Below are 17,582 nucleotides of genomic sequence, written 5' to 3'. Positions count from 1 at the left end.
TTAAGGGCTAATAAATAGGCTCCTGAATATTGATCGCTCACTCTGAGAAATCAGTTCCTAGATTTTGATGGCACGGCGCTTCGGGGAAAAAGCAATCGTGCTGAGATCCGTGCGTCATCGGGACCCCGGCGGCTACGGCGTCGGTGGCGGCGGCTCGTACTGTCTCTCCGTCGTGTCTCAGACCGGAGTGCAGGGGCCGCTGGGCGCAGGCATCGATCACCGATCGGCGCGTTAGTCGAATCCATCAACCAATCAATCTCGGCGCGACCGCGGAGCGGCTCAGCCCGGATGACCTCCGGCCGCGAGGCGTCTCTCCGGTGAGAGTGCGGAGGGAGCAGCTCCGGAGGAGATGCGCATATCTGCGGGTCTCTAGCGCTGCCGTAAGACAAGAGTCAGTTGTCATCAAAGCCATGCCAGGGGTAACCAAGTACAATTTAGTGGATGACGTGCACGATCTGAGGATCCCCATGCACAACGAGGAGGTGTTTAAGCACGGGGTCTGCTTCGAGGCAAAGGTAAGGACCCTCTGCAACAGATAGTTTCTGGCTGGAGGATCATAATGTGTCAAATATTGGGCTGAGGACCATCCATGTCACTGCTGCTGTAACAAATATCGCTATACTGTAGGTATATTTAGCCATGGGGTCAGGTGATGTTCATGGTGTTCACCGACCCGATAACACTTGGATTTTTGTCTACTTTGCATGACTTCAAAATGTTTTTTGATTTAGCTGGAAAAATTAGTCCATTCGATAAGTCCGTGAACAGAAAATCCGGCAAGTACTTTGATAATCAGTTAATCGTGTCAGTCATCTTTCAAGCTATCATTGTTCACATTTTCTGGTTCCAGATTCCCAAATGTGAGGATTTGCTGCTTTTCTTTGTCATATATGATAGTAAATGGATATAGAAAAGAAAGTATCTCTCATATAGAAAGTATATGATTAGGTTGTGGACTGTTGTCTGACAAAACAAGACTGAGATGAAAAGGTCACTTTCTCTCTCAATTTTTCGCAGTTTTCTGACATTTAATCGACTAAAACGATTAATCCCTTGTTTGAGAAATGATCAATTAATCATGAAAACAATTGGTTGTTACAGCCTTAAATTTTGACATTACTGGCACAGAGAGGTGCTGTTTTACCTGATAACTTGATGAATGTTGACATAATTTATTTTTCTTAGAACATTTTTGACAACACAGTTTAGTGCAGAATCACTGTTTTTACATTTTTGTCCATGAAAGTTTTAATCTTTGGCCTTTGGGTGTACTGAAAATCTCCTCACAGAGGGGAATATTTCCAGAAATGTATGAAAAAGCTGTCAAATCTAGTGCAATGGAGATAAACAATCAGCCAGCCAAACACGCACACTTCAAATTGCCAGTCTCTGAACCTTTCTCTTACATTTTGCAGTACATTGGCAGTTTGGAGGTGGGTCGCCCTGGCAGTCGAATGGAGATAGTCGCTGCAATGAGGAGAATCAGAGTAAGACAGCTGAACCCCTGTGACTGTCACAGGGGTTCAGACACATTAACAATGACCCAGCGATTGATGATGGTGCATGCAAATGAATCCTCTCTCTCTGTTTTATGTATCACCTTATGCACAGTGCTCAGAGGATCCTTACTCCCCTCAACATCCTCCTTTTACATAAATCACCGGTCTGCGTAAAACTACGCACTCAGCAGATTCAGCGGGCTGTCAGGACCAGTTTAAATCGTGGCAGGATTCATAGGGCAACTTGGATTTTATGGCTGACTAGAGATACAGCAGGTTTATATGCGAAACCATGAGAAAGACTCACATCTCTCGAGCATCTTTTTATTTAGACCAGACGAGGCAACCGGAAACCCTGCGATGCCTTGTCATTACACATCACTGCAGTGTTACAGAAGCACTGGGAGGAGAGGATTTAGCTGTTTGTCAGCTGTTGCATCTAATCTAACAGCCAAGTTATTGTGTCACTCGTAGGCCACATCCCCATTGACACCCAGGAAGAACTTAATCCTGATCCTTGAGCACAGTGCAAGATATCTATTAAAGATTTTGTGAGTTTTTTTTATTTATTTATTTCCAGATTTTTGCATTTTTTCTTATATTATAAAAGTGCTTGCCTGCAGGTTTGAGTGGATGACAAACACATTCGATACAGCAGCTCAAGTGGAAAAAATAAACCCACACAATGCATAGGGTAATCCAAAGGCTGTGTCAGGACCTTGCCAGTCTCCAAGTCTGTATATAATACCCCTTAATGAAATGAATAAAATAAACAACATGATATTAAATGTGAGAATAGATTAGTTTGTAAAACGGGCGGGCTGCTTGTGAGCTCAGCACCAGCAAAGTAATTAAGAGTCTCTGCTTCTGGGGGAGACAGATTCTGAATATTCAAAAGCTTTCTTGCCCTTAAAGTACTCACAGTGGCTCAGAGATAAGACTAGAGGTGAATTGACACAACCTGTAGCAGTAGTTGTGCTCGGGGGCGGTGTTAGTCTGAGTTGTTGAGGCTGATTTGCATGAAAATGCGGCATGAACGCCTCCCGTGTTCCACTTCATTTCCCTCTGACAGCAGTGTGTGTGGAGATGGATGGTCCACTTGTCCCCGTTTACGTGGGGCTGTGTTAGCCTTGAAAACACACAAACACACACACACACACACACACACACACACACACACACACACACACACACACACACACACACACACACACACACACACACACAAACATGCACATTAAGTGCTACAGAGTTGTGTCCTTCACCTGAGCAGCTAAAGTCTTGAATGCATGTGAAGAAAAACTCCCACGCAACAATAAAACAGATGAACTGGATAAGAGAATATGGCTAGGAATATTAAGTGGAAGGACTCATTGAGTCTTCTAGTGAAGCGCTTTTCTGCTGAATGTGACACAGGCCACAGACTTATAGACAAACTGCTCCAGATTCATCAGCGCTAAAATAACCAGATATGAATTGTCATGTTGGTAATAACAACGTTCCCCATTTCTTTTGTTCTGAAATGTCAGTGAAAGAGGGATAAGACAGCTTCAAACATGCTGCAAATAATGGGTTGTTATTTTGAACTCAAACCAAAGAAAAGATGACAGAGAATATCCAAATCTGTCATGCAGGGCGGGTGACGGTTTGTTTGCTGTAAGAAGACTGGTGATTTTCAGAGAACTTCATCTGATCAATTAATCAGCTGATGTTGGACTCTGTGTTTTCAAAGCAAGCCGTGTTACTTCACATAAATCCTGGTTGTTCTCAGATCTCTAGGCCCTGATATTTGGAGTCTGCCCCTGCAGTGGAGGCAGAGGGTACAGGCTCGAGCATTAATCATGGAGAGGGATGAAATTGTCCCACACATGTCTGCCTCCCTCTGGGAAGTTTGGATTTGAAAGCTTAAACAGCTTCCAGAAGCAGAGACTGACAGATTCTCAGTGTTTACTCAATCTGAGATTTCCCCTGAGAAGAAAATAGTCCAAAATATTTTTCTGTGTACATGATTCTTCCTCTCCTTTCTAATATATCAGTTATGTTGTGTAAAGGGCTATGTCTCAGCAGGACCATGTGATATTTAATGCTAGTCACAACACATAGCATAATAAACGATCTGGTTTCATTTGACTTTTGGACTTCTTTTTTGATAGAATGTTAATATGAATATCACGCTTCCTCCACAGTATGAATTCAAACTGAAGAACATAAAGAAAAAGAAGGTCAACATTGTCGTATCCACTGATTGTGTCAAAGTGATTTTACGCAAAAAGAAGGTCAGTACTGTAGAATGTAATTTTATTTGATTTTTCACCTTGAATCATATATTTTGTCTTTTTAAAACCACCTTTGTCACTGTCAACCCATGTGTTTTTGCGTTGTAACAGAGAAAAGGGTTATCATGGGATGAGAATACTATCTTGGTGACCCAGGATCCCATCTACAGGTAGGCCCTCCTGATGATATTAAATCAGAAATAAGGAAATAGAAGCCAAATAACCAGGAAGCTTGTTTCCTACTGAATGAAAATTATAGAAAAAAAAAAAAACATCGACCTGATTTCATGTATTGTCTTGCCTCAACAGGATATTTTATGTCTCACATGATGCTCAAGACTTGAAGATCTTCAGCTATATAGCGAGAGATGGACAGAGCAACATTTTCCGCTGCAATGTGTTCAAGTCAAAGAGGAAGGCAAGTTTAATTCCCTGATAAACTGAAAACAATGATGCACTTATCTTACTAGCAAGTTTAGCCAGATATAACGTGATATACTGTAGTTTAATCCTCTGTGCCATAGACCTCCACCGTTGTCCAAAAGCTATTGAAAACACATACACTCACTAAGTACTTTCTAAGGAACACCACACTAATACTGGGTAGGCCCCCCCTTTGCTCTGTAAACAGCCTCAATTCTTTGTGTCACTGATTCCACAAGATATTGGAAACTTTCCTTTGAGATTCTCATCCATTTTGACCTAATTGAATCACATAATTTCTGCATATTTGTCAGCTGCACATTGGTGCTGCGAATCTGCTGTTTTACCACATCCCAAAGTTGTTCTGCTGGAATCAGATCTGGTGACTGGGAACGCAATTGAAGTACGCTGAACTCACTGTCATGTTGATGAAACCAGTTTGAGATGACTTTTGCTGTGTGACATGGTGCATTATCATGCTGGACGTAGCCATATGAAGATGGTAAACTGTGGCCATAAAGGGATGCACATGGTTAGCAACAATACTCAGACAGGTGATGATTGGTGATTAATTGGTGTTAAGGAACCCAAACTGTGCCAAGCAAACATTCCCCTCAGCATCACACCACCACAAGCAGCCTGGACTGTTTACAACAGGCAGGTTTGGTCCATGGATTCATGCTGTTGATGCCAAATTCTGACTCTACATTTGCATGTCTCAAGAGAAATCCAGATTCATCAGACCAGACTACATCTCTCCACTCTTTAACTGTCCAGTTTTGGTGAGCCTGTGCCACCTGCAGTCTCAGATTTCTGTTCTTGGCTGCCAGGAGTGGAACCTGATGTAGTCTTCTGCTGTTGTAGCCCATCCACCTCATGGTTCGACGTGTTGTGTATTCTGTGGTGCATTTCTAGTCACCACAGTTATAAAGAGTGGTGATCTGAGTCACCATCATCTTTCTGTCAGCTCCAACCAGTCTGGCCATTACCCTCTCACGTCTCTCATCAAAAAGGCATTTCTGTCCATAGAACTGCCGCTCACTGGATGTTTTTTGTTTTTCGCACCATTCTGAGTAATAACTATTGAGTCTGTTGTGTGTGAAAATCTCAGGAGCTCAGTAGTTTTCAGAAATACTCAAGCCAGCCCATCTGGCACCAACAATCATGCCACAGTAAAAGTCACTGAGATCACATTTTTTCTGCCAGTCTGATGTTTGATGTAAACATTAACTGAAAGCTCCTGACCTGTATCTGCAGGATTTTAGACAGAGCATCAGTGCATTGCACTTATGCGGCATTATTGGTTGATGGGATAGTTGCATGCATAAGCATGTGTACAGGCGTTCCTAATAAAGTGCTTGGTGAGTGTATCTTCGTGACCTGTTTTTAAAGGAATAGTCTGTCAGATGGGAAATATGCTTGTTGACTTTCTTGTAGACAGTTAGATGAGAACATTGTTACCACTCTCGTGTGTAGGGTAAGTATGAAGGTACACTCAGCAGTCAGTTAGATTAGCACAAAGAGTGGAAATGGGGATAAAGTTAGTCTGGCTCTGTCAAAAGGCAACAAAATCATCTTACCTAATTAACATATTATATCTTGTTTGATTATTCTGTACAAAAACCAAAGTATAAATCCAAGGTTACACTGTGGTTTTTGTACAGATTAAGCAACGTAAACAAGATACAGTGATACAACATGTAAATTAGTGAGCTTCAAAGGTGCTTGTAAGAAGATTTTGCAAACCTTTTGGTAAGGGTTGGACAGGTTTCCCCTGTTTTCAGTGTGTGTGCTAAGCTAAGCTAATTGGCTGTGACTTGAGAGCTGTGTCAATCTTCTCATCTAACTCTCTGCAAGAAATTGAAAGCATGTTTCCCAAAATGTCCAACTATTACTCTAAAAATGTACGTATTAAGTAGGAATGAAGGTGCTTGGGACTGAGCAACAGGACGAGCTGGGGAAGTTGCAAAGTATTAAGAGACAGACTAAATTGGTTGGCATTGTTGGTTTTGGTCTTATCATGGATTTTGTTGATTCTAATAGAAGTGCAGAATATCTCAGCTCCAGGACTGCAAACAAATATGGACCACAGCAAGTCAGTCATTACGTTTTGTTTTTAGCTCCATGCCTTATACATAGCTTCTAATGGTGATATTTCTGCCCACTGCTCAGTGATGTATAGTACTGTTGGAACCACACACATGGCCAGTTAATCTGACAGTCAGATCCCTCGTGTGTGTTGTGTGAAAGTGCTCATTAAAATGAAAGGCATGTTCTTCTCCACATATCTGCATATCAAGCAGAGACAATTTTTTTCCCACTATGACAAAGACAGAGCATCAGTAAGGTTGACTCCCATCCTTTCACTATGGATACCAGACAGACAATGACTTAGTGAAGCTGCATACTAATTATCCCAGTGGGAAGAGAAGAGACGAGGGGCTTTTTCACTCTGCACTTACAGACATTTTCATCACTGCTGAATGAAACACCCACCATATGGCCAGGGACACAGTCAGTGGTGCCTCCCCAGGGCTTTGGAGCCTTATCTGGGTGTTGCAGACCAAGCATGTGTGCTGAGTAGGAGGAGATGTACCAGTTGATAAGAGGAGATTTGATTTGTTTTCATCACAGCATGTTGCAGCCCAGCAGGGCTTAGATGTCACCTCTGTACATCAACAGAGCCTTTTGTGTTTGGCCTCGGGAGGGCTGGCTTTTTCACTTGACAATTTAAACCAAATTAAACTTTGAGTTTGATAGAGCAAAATAATCAGTATCATGGCTGTGTTATTTTTTGGCTATTTCATGATTGAACTACTTTGAAGCTTGAGTTACGTTGACATATTGTCTGAATGCCTGAAGGCAAGAGGATCCCCTGGAGACAGATACTAATAAATCTATTTCAGTGCAGCTTCTGCCACTATTCAATGTAGAAAACACAAAAAGTCACCTTTAGTGAGAGTGAGGAAGGACTTGAAGCATATAGAATGATAGCAGTAGACTGCATATTAGGGCTTTAGGGAAAAAAGAAGCCTTGAAATTGATCAGGGAAGTGCTGGTGTCTCAAAGGCCACATTGAATTTTCCTGCCTGTGTGTTCATCTTAAGAAACAGTGATACCCACATCTAAGCCAGAGCTAATTTAATATTTAATTTATTTACTAATAAAATTTAACCTGAAAAGACTTTGATAAGACAATCGAAAATTTGATCACATTAAGCCTGCAACTAAGATTTTTTTTTTTTTTTTTTGTGGATTATTCTGCCATCAGTTAATCTTTTGGTCTATAAAATGACAGAAAATGGTGAAAATGCCCATCACAACTTTCCTAAGTCCAAGATGAGGGTCTTTAAATTACTTTTTTTGTAAAACCGCCAAAGATATTCTGATTACTAATTCGTAAGACATATCAGCAGGGCTAGAACTTGGTCATGTTTTGAATTTAAGCTTGACAAATGGCTTAATCGATGAATCAGTTATTAAAATTGTTGTTCAGCCTCAAAACCAATGAGTTAAACAAAGCCATACTACAATTTCAAGAGGCTATAATCGATATTTTATACCTATCTACCTTATATAGAATTATCACTTGTATCTGCTGCTACTGTTGTCGTGAGTTTTAGATCATTATTTATCTGTCCGGCCAACAACTTCATTGTTTTAGTTCAGTCTCAGCACTCTCAGGCCAGTGTTTTCGGTCACAACGGGTAGCTTTTTTCAGCAAAAAGCTCTAAAAATCCACTGTACACTACAGCAAACAGACACAGTTAGCGACTAGCTGATGAACAAAGTGGAGCATTTAGCAGCTAAAAAGCCAGATGTTTACCTCAGGAGTTGGTGGAGACCATAATTGGAGGTAAAAGAGAGTAAACATTGGAGTTACATTTGCCAGATGGCCAAAAACATGACTTCAAATGAATGATAATGTTGCTCATAACAGCAAAAATAAAGTTATCAAAAACCAATATATTTTTTGGAAAACATGTTATGCATTTTTTTTTTTTTGTCGAGAGGTAGGTGAGAATATTGATGCGACTCTCATATTTTTTTGTTAAATACTGAGCTACAGTCAGCATCAGTTACCTTGGCTCAGCATAAAGACTGGAAACAGTGGGAATCACATAGCCTGGCTCTGTCCAAAGATAACAAAAAACAGCTTAGCCAAGCTAAGAAGGTATTGGCTGTAGCCTTAATTTTACAAGACAGATATCAAAGTAGTATCAGTTGTCTTTAACTCTTGGCAAGAAAATTAATAAGAGTATTTTGGATGTTTTGCATATCAGGGCTTTATGGGAATTCATAGGAACATATCTTACGACAAGTCCTTGGGAAAAACAGTCCAAGCTTTTTTTGAAAATGAGTAAACGGGATGTGTATGTGTGAAACATCCAGTAGCTAATTTTTGAGCTATTGCAAATTAAACTGTCCCTGATTGATGACTTGATGTTACAGACACACAAGCTTCCTACAATAACAATGAACTTAATCTTCACTCCGTCTACATCAAAGTTACTTTGCCCTGAAAAAGACCAATATATCACTCTGACAGTGGAATCTATGACAGCAGAATGCATGCAGATCAGACAGACAAGGACAAGCAGCCGAAGCTCTGCACTCGTAATATCTTCTGACTTCAAGTTGGTCTCTATCTTCCCTCATGTTTCCCTCTTCATTTTTCACTTCATATTATGCCCCAACATACCCAGATTTAGTCCTGCCTCTGTTGTGTCTTGTTGTGCATAGTTGCACACATGCAGTCAATCTGCTCATCTACTTTCCTTCCTGCGCAACTCCTCTGGCACCTCATTTTCTCCCCTACTGGGTCCATTCATTTTTGACTCTTCCCTTACGCTGCTCCTGCTGCTGCTTTCCCCAACACACAGACACACACACACACACACACACACACACACACACACACACACACACACACTTCTTCTCTGTGTCCTCCCTCACAGTCTCAGGCCATGAGGATTGTGCGGACGGTGGGTCAGGCCTTTGATGTGTGTCACCAGCTGACCCTGCAGCAGAAAAGCGATGTCCAGGAGGATGAGGAGGGGAAGGCCGAAGAATCTGAGGCAGTGCTAGGTGACTCACACCTGCCTTCACACACATAGAAACACAAAATTGCATCTTCATATCCAGTCCCCTGCCCCCTCCCATCTCTATCCTTCCATTCTCCGTCTGTCACACACACAAACTCAGTCTCCTTTTATTCTCCTCACACAACAACACACAAACTCCCCTATTCTTCTCTTCCTCTCTCCCTCTTGCTTTCTCTTACACACAAACAGAAACCCTTAGCTCCTGCAGAAACAAACAGTGGCAAGTGAACACATCTCTAAGAGAAAATATGTCATTATCCACAGCAGATATTTCTTAGCAGCTTGCCACGCTGCAGCTGCAGATTGGTTTTGTTGAATTGTGCAAGCCATTGATCAAAGACCTTGCTCGTGTGGGCTTCAGCCAGCTCTTGGCCCACTGCCGCAGCTGCTGTCGCTGCTTCTAGATCTGTTGTAAACTATAAAGCACAAAGTAAAAAAAAGCATGAAAATCTCCTGGTATATGTATCTGGTCTCTCTGCAGCGAAGAAGAGATTTGCATTGTCAGAAGAGACAGACCTTGAAGCCACTACAGAGGAGAGCATTGAGTGTGTCTCCTCATCAGACCTGGAGAAGAGCAAAAAGGACGAGGCCCTTGGTAACCATGGGAAGGTAGAGTACAGATGTCGTCCTTGATCATTTCAGTGTCGCTCATACAAAGCCCTACTCTTGTCTCAATCCATTAGAAATGGGAGATATTATCAGCCCCACAAAGATGAAGCCACCACTGCAAGATGTGATTGTGTATGACAAAGCCACTAAAATGCAGGGCAGCAACTAATCAATGTTCATTATCATTATTTTCTCATTTAATCAATTAATCATTTGGTCTATGAAGCCTGAGAAGACAGTGACAATGACCCTTGCAAAGCTCTAAACAACTTTTTCAGATCAAATCAATCAACAGTTCAAAAGCCAAACATCTTCCATTTACTGTGACAGAAAACTAAAAGAAAAACAAATTTTCACATTTTTAGAAGCAACAGCCTTGTCTGTCTGCTTTAAAACTAGGGTTGTGGAGTTTGAAAGACATGGATGTTTAGCAGGCAGGGATGGACAAATGAAAGATGTTATCAAATTGCATTAAGGGAAATGAAGGATCCGGTGTTATTGGAGTTTCACCCATACTAGGTACTAAAAGTCAAGATATCGTGGCCTCCACTGCACAGATTTTGACCATTCTTTTTTTTTAACCTTTCTCTCCTGAGCCCTCCAACTTTATGAAAGTGCAGTGCTAAATAGCTGGAGTACGGCTTGAAACAACTATCAAAATAGTTCCAGATTACATTTCTGTTGTTTGACTCACTGATTAATCCACTAATAATTTCAGCTCTACTGAAATGCAAAACCCAAATCATTTTTCACACCAATACGTCCGGCTACTGAACTGATTAATTCAAGTTCCAACTCCTTCTTCCCCCCGGAACATGACACAAACAAGTTATGTAAATGCAACCAGTACAAATTGATTGATCTAAGATGTTCATCCTACCGAAGAAACATCTGAGGACAAACAGGATGTATTTTGGCAGACTATGTTTTGGTATACTTTTGAAAAAATGTTGATTAAAAATTCAGAAACTTCCTGTTATTAAATAATTCTGGGAGGCCAATACCTCGCAGAGGGGCACAACGAATGTGTGGCCTCATGTGAAGATCAGAAAACATCACTGAGGAATGTATAGAGAGAACAACATGTCTTTAGGGGTTGTTCGTGAGGAAATACTCCACAAGGGTCTTCAATACTGATGAGGTCATATGGTTTATTGATGAAGCAAGGTTTTCTAGTGCTGCTCTGCTAATCCTGTGATGTTCGACAAGCAGCTATCTGCTCTAAGATAATTGTCACCTCATTTTTCAACTGTTTCTCTGTGGCACTGTCAACTTTATCACTCAAGAGAGAAAACTAGTGTTGTTCTGGTGAGGAGTTAATTAGTTCGAATTGAATGGCTATTAGATCCAGTTACATGGCTACATGAGAATAAGGAAATTAGTTTTTCATTTTTTTTCATGCAATTCTGCCACAATAAAAACAGCAGTTTTTCATACGGTCAGATCTCACATGCAATTTCTTCGTCTCCCATGAGTAATTAGAAAGTCAAGTGTCCTTCACGGTTTAGTAATCACGATTAGAGTGTCCACCATATCGATCTACCATATTGATCTTCCATCTCAGATATGACAGGCAGGTCGTGTCCTTCATGGCTGCTCTTCCAGCAGTAGCAGTTTAACATAAATGCATGAGTCATAATTCACACACTGACTAAACTGACTAACAGCAGCCCATACAGTAAAGACAATCTATAGATCCATTTATAGATTTCACTGATTGAATCCCTATTAAAACATCATCTTCACAGTTAGATTAATGATTCCACTTTGCATTTTGTATTGGATCAGAGATTTGTTTTGACATTTGACATAACTAGGGTAAATTGCATGGTATGATTCATCGATTCTCAAACAAAGCGCACACTTGTTTGAATGACAAAAGTCCATTACTCAAATGACTATTTGCATGTGAAAGGAGTAGCTTCTATTGACAAAACTAGAGAATTATTATCCACCTCTGCAGTTCCCTCATCTCTACAAAGCATTTTTCAGCTCATTGTTTTGATTTTACGGACCGCAACTTCAATGTTTTAGTTCAGTCTCACTGTTCTGACTGCAGTGAAAGAGCTGTAAAAACTGACTGCACACTACCTGCCCTGCACCAAACAGCAGACACACAAAGTTAGCAACTAGCTTTGGCAGCATATCTTTCTCAGGAGTTGGTGGAGACAAAAGTGGAGCTAAAAGGAGAGTGAATATAGGACTTCAATTCACCAAGTTGCCTGAAATATGACTCCAAATGAATGTTAATGTTGCTAAATAAGGCAAAGATTTGCTAAGACATTAGCCATATCAACTTACAAGGTATGTCAGTTCTGTACATTTCTAAAGGTGTGAAGTTAATTAAAGATATTTCCATCTTCAGCTTATACAATGGCAGCAGAAAATGATTAAAGGTCTAAAACGTCAATAAATGTCACGCTTTGGTGTCAGCCCCTAAAATTCAAACACCAAGCTCTTCTTTTATACTCATCTCACAATTCACCTTTAATTCAAGTAGAAATCTATCACAGAAAGCATGGAGCGACTCAAAATCAACCACAATAGAGCACCCATGGCTTGTTTGTTGATCTTCAATTGGTGTCAAATAGGTGCCTCTTTTATTTTTTGATTTATTTATACAACTTGACATAGTACATGTATCACTGATCTCTCTCTCTCTATTTAAAAGCATCCAACACTTCACCCTGTCCACCTGCACTACAGCAGCACTGAACAGTCGAACTTCAGGCAAAGTGGGTACACAATATACATACATTTTAAGGCTTCATCACATTAAGCTGTGATGATGATATTCAGTAGTTTAAGTATCCATCCTTTTTTTTTCCCCCATCAGGATGAAGGGTCGTTGCTGCCAGTGCAGTATCTCTTTGCAGTTCCCTCCCTGAGGAGCTCAGGCTGGCAGACAGAGACTGTCAGCTATTAAAGCACTTCTTTTTTCTGTCCATTATTACTTTGTTATTTAAGAGTGTTGGCTGTCATACCCTATACTTCACTTTTAATCATATCTACTGTACAACCAATCCACAGCCATATGTGCACTTTCTTTGATGTTATGTCTTTGTTAACTTATTTAAAGTGGAAATATGCAAGATTTTTGTTGTTTGGCAGAATCGCCCATTGCTGTGGAGGTTTTTCCTCTGCACTCTTAAGAAATGACAGACAGTAGCTATCAAGTTCAGGACTGTGACAGCTTTTTTCTTGTATTTCCTTTGATGAAACTGGAATTTCTTCCGGTGATGCTTATGTTTCAATGAGTTCATGGTGGCTATGATCACTGCAGCCACCAGACCGTCTTGTGTTGATTACAAACACAGCTTAGCCAGTCTTGCTTTTATCACAGCAAGACAAACATTTAAAGGAATAAAAATATCACAGGCGTTTTACATTGCTTTAACTTTTTCATACTGTTAGAAGTAGTAAAACCCTATTTGCTGTCATCTCTGCTGTAGGTGTCTGATGACCCATCTCTGCTGCTGAACTCTCCCATCATTGGAGCCTCTGTGTCGGGTCAGTCGGCAGCAGAGGCTCCCTGCTCTGCAGATCACCAGGTCCATCTCCTTCAGAAACAACTGCAGCAGCAGGAACAGCAGGCATTGGCAGCTTCAGCACAGGTATTGAGGACAGTGGACAGTGATTTTTCTTTCTTTAACTTGAACCACTTTCCACATACAGTATATTTTTCTATTTATGTCACCAATGAAACTCATTAAGTCAAGTGAAGTCAGTTTTATTTATATAGAGCCAAATAGAAGTTATCTCAGGGCAATTTTCATATAGAGCAGGTCTAGACCGTACTCGTTGCAATATTATTTACAGAGACCCAACATTCTCCCATGAGCAAGAACTTGGCGACATTGGCAAGGAAAAACTCACTTCTAACAGGTACAAACCTTCAACAGAACCCAGGTCATGGTGGGCGTGTCATTTCTGCCTTGACTGATTGGGTTGAGAGAGAAAGAGAGAGAGAGCAGGAGGAAAGAGAACAAAGCACAAAGAAAGTTCCCCATAGCGATGTACAGTAAAAATACTAAGACTAATAATAAGACTAATGATAATGATTGTAGTAGCGGCTAGAGGTGTGTGTTGAGCAGGATCTCGGTGGTAGGTGGTTTGCAGTCACAGATTCAGACTCTGCAGCACCAGGGGCAGAAATACCTACAAAAAAAGCAACAAGAAGAGAGAGGAGAGAGAAGAGAAAGCACAAAACTATGGGAGAGAGAAGAAGGCAAGTTAGTAACAAGCATTGATGGTTAATATGAATGCATATCGATGGAGAGGGAGAAGAGGAGAGAGGAGCTTGGTACATCATAGGAAGTCCCTCAGCAGTCTAGGCCTATAGCACCATAACTAAGGGATGGTTCAAGAAAAGCCTGAGCCAGCTTTAACTATAAGCTTGATCAAAAAAGAATTTTTTATGCCTACTCTTAAACGTAGAGAGGGTGTCTGCCTCCCGGACCCAAACTCGAAGATGTTTCCACAGTAAAGGAGCCTGAAAACGGAAGGATTTTCCTCCCATTCTACTTTTGGAGACTCTAGGAACCACAACTAAGCCTGGGAGCACAGTGTTCTACTGGGGTAATAGGGTACTATGAGCTCTTTAAGAGATGGTGGTGCCTTACCATTAAGGGCTTCGTAGGTGAGGAGGCGGATTATAAAATCTATTCTAAATTTTACAGGGAGCCAATGCAGAGGAGCTAACACAGGAGAAATATGATCTCTTTTCCTAGTTCCTGTCAGTACTCGCACTGCAGCATTCTGGATCAGCTGGAGAGTCTTTAGAGATTTGTTGGGGCTGCCTGATAATAAGGAGCTGAAATAATCCAGACTAGAAGTAGCAAATACATGTTTTTCTGCATCTGTTCGAGACAGGATGTGACTGATTTTTGCAATGTAACGTAGGTGAAAAAAGGCGGTCTTTGAAGTTTGTTTTATATGGGAGTTAAAGGATAGATCCTGATGACTCTAAAGATAACTCGGAGATTCCTAAAGGTGGTGCTGGAGGCCAGGGCAATGCCATCTAGAGTTACTATACCATTAGAAAGTGTGTTTCTAAGGTGTAGTACAAAAACTTCAGTTTTGTCTGAGTTTAATAGCAGAAAGTTGCTGGTCCTCCAGGTCTTTATGTCCTTAAGGCATGCTTGAAGTTTAGCCAACTGATCGGTTTCATCAGGCTTCATTGATAAATATAATTGGATATCATCTACATAACAAAAAGTTTATGGCGTGTTACTGTGATCAATTAACAATCCAGTGTTTACAGTTTAATAAATTAAACCTTTTATGAACCTAAGTTATAACTATGCATCACACATGCAAGAATAGACGACAAACAATGTGGATAAAATATAATGTACAGCTAATACCAATCACAAACATACAACTCATGGACAAGACTTAACCGAAACTTATCAAAATTGTTTGATGAGTGCCTGAAAAACAAAGACACCTTTAATCATTTACCCCAGGTAGTAGTAAAATGTACATCAAAATCCCCTAATCATTATTATTATCGGAAAGTGTAAAAAAAAAACCCACAGGAATCACAGCTTCGTCTAATGGAGAACTGGAGAATGATAATTACAATGATGCGCTATCTCTATTTTCAATCAGTGATGTGTTAAATAGGATGTGACGAGGTATTTTAGGTTACTTCTGATCTCTTCCATTCCTGTAAACTTTCACATTAACTTTTGAATAGTTTCACATCAAATTAAATGTACCTGAGCCGTAGTTGCAAGGCTGTTGAAGATTTGAAGCAAACCTTGTTTGGGTTTCCAGCTTACTTTGGCCAATCTCAATGACGGAAATTGATTCATAATGCTGACGAGCTGGTTTCAGCCTGTCTCCTCCGATGTTGCTTCTGGAGAACCCAAAGGCTTTCCTTAGTCACAATGAAACTTTTGACATAACAGACTCCAAACTTAAAAGTCACTTTGGAACTGTATTAGTAGTTTTCCTCTTAACAATAGAATGGATTTTAATAAATTAATCTCTCTAATGAAAATAATAAAAAGGAAAGAATCCCTAAGAAGTAATAATGAAAACTTAAGCTTCCATTTTTTTGGGTTTGCACACACCAGTTTCTGCCCGTTTTTGTTTTATGTGTGCAACTGTGTGTGTTTTGGTATGTTCAGGTTCACGTGCTCCAGGAGCAGCTGTCATTGGAGGTGTGTGCGCGGACTGAAGCCCAAGCCAGAGTGCAGAGGCTGCTGCAGCAGAACACTGACCTGCTGCAACACATTTCCCTGCTGGTCAAACAGATCCAGGAACTGGAGCTCAAAGCTGCTGGCCAGTTAACATCTAGTGAGTGGAGTTATTCTTGACTTACCACTCAGATTCATCTACAGTATATATTTTATTTTATTTGGTTGCCTTGAATCTTCCTCTATTTCCTTGTTTTCTCCTTTACAAATTTCTGTAGAAAAAACATTCTGTTCTCCCTTCATCTCTTTTCTCAAAATCACTTTCTTTCCTTGCCCTTCTCTTTCCTGTCATTATGCCTCCTTTTCTCGTCCATCTCTGGCACACGATTAATTATCTTGTGGCAGCCCTCGCAGAGGATTAAGTACTGCTCTCTGCTCTCCCGTCCCTGCATTTAGCCAGTGCCAATATGCTGCCATATAGTGGAATATGATTTATCAAATGTTGTCAGCACAGACGTCATCCCACTCTACATAATCTCATCTGCTTTGCTCAGACCTCTCCTCTTACATGTCTTACATCTCTGTTTAAATTCTTTCCTTGATTTGTTCAATTCTACATATCTGTCTCTAACTCTTTTCTTCTCATCTCTTCTTTGATTTGTCCTCAGTGGGCTCCCAGGACAGTCTTCTGGAGATCACTTTCCGCGCCAAGCCCCTCAGCATGCCCCGTGAAGCCCTCACCCCTTCTTCTTCTACAGGTCCTTTAGCAGCTCAGTCCCAGCTCCAGATTAGTGACAGTGCCTGGGCCGCTGCCCTCCCTGGGCCCTGCTCTCCGGGCACCATTGGCAACGATACTCATCCTCAGGCACTCAGCCGTAGTGGAGTTCGACTCGAGTGCTTCCGCTTCTCCTCCCGGGGACCAGACAACCAGGAGCAGGGCCAGGACACGGGGGAGACTCCCAGTGACGGAGCCCCAGATGAGAGCTTGCTGCTGCGGGAGCAGGTCCTCGGAGCCCTGGAGCTGCTTCGGTTTAGGGAGTCAGGGATTGGGTCAGAGTATGAATCAAACACAGATGAGAGTGATGATCGGGACAGCTGGGGACAGGGCGAGGGCGTGGGGGCCGATGGTGCAGCTCGACTCATAAACGTGCTGAATGCAGAGAGTCTTCCAGACTGCTTAGGGGATGAGATGGCTGTGTAGTGGTGCTCTGAAAGCTGCGCTCGGCAACTTTGCACTTATGCACCATCCCGATGGAAAACAGATGATATTCAGAATCTGAAGGACTTCATCACACAGAAATCATGTATTGTGACATTAGTAAACGGCATCATTCGCAGGTATAAATTATTTGTGGCTGGTAGCTGGACAGAACACTTGCTCACCACTGATCTGGCAAAAGTTTAAAATTTTACCTTTAAGTTTTGATTCATCACTTTTGCACTGAGAAAGTGTCCCGCTTGTATGAGTGGTGGAACTCATAAAAGTAAATAATAAGAACAGAAATGCTAAAATAGAATTAATAT

General features: G+C 41.2%; 1 protein-coding gene across 1 annotated transcript; it reads left to right on the top strand.

The window, feature by feature from the left end:
- Positions 1-308: 308 nt before the first annotated feature.
- LOC120799195 (carboxyl-terminal PDZ ligand of neuronal nitric oxide synthase protein-like) lies at positions 309-17,259 on the top strand. Its single transcript, XM_040144154.1, has 10 exons — positions 309-515; positions 1,416-1,487; positions 3,686-3,775; positions 3,887-3,945; positions 4,085-4,193; positions 9,157-9,286; positions 9,785-9,912; positions 13,365-13,526; positions 16,050-16,218; positions 16,727-17,259. The coding sequence occupies exons 1-10, from the start codon at positions 411-413 to the stop codon at positions 17,257-17,259; spliced, it is 1,557 nt and encodes a 518-aa protein (XP_040000088.1). The 5' UTR covers positions 309-410.
- The last annotated feature ends 323 nt before the right edge of the window (positions 17,260-17,582 follow it).

Source organism: Xiphias gladius, chromosome 14 (genome assembly GCF_016859285.1).
Source record: "Xiphias gladius isolate SHS-SW01 ecotype Sanya breed wild chromosome 14, ASM1685928v1, whole genome shotgun sequence".
In the NCBI taxonomy this organism is placed as follows: Eukaryota; Metazoa; Chordata; class Actinopteri; order Istiophoriformes; family Xiphiidae; genus Xiphias; species Xiphias gladius.
The sequence above is the reverse complement of the archived record's forward strand: the minus strand, read 5'-3'. Positions and strand labels throughout refer to the sequence as shown.

What these genes read in the sequence shown, in the direction of transcription:
- LOC120799195 (XM_040144154.1), top strand. Translation starts at nt 411, where the DNA reads ATGCCAGGGGTAACCAAGTACAATTTAGTGGATGACGTGCACGATCTG. An exon ending in TGATTTTACGCAAAAAGAAG is followed by an intron (nt 3,776 to 3,886) that starts GTCAGTACTGTA and finishes GCGTTGTAACAG; the next exon opens with AGAAAAGGGTTATCATGGGA. An exon ending in TGCTGGCCAGTTAACATCTA is followed by an intron (nt 16,219 to 16,726) that starts GTGAGTGGAGTT and finishes ATTTGTCCTCAG; the next exon opens with TGGGCTCCCAGGACAGTCTT.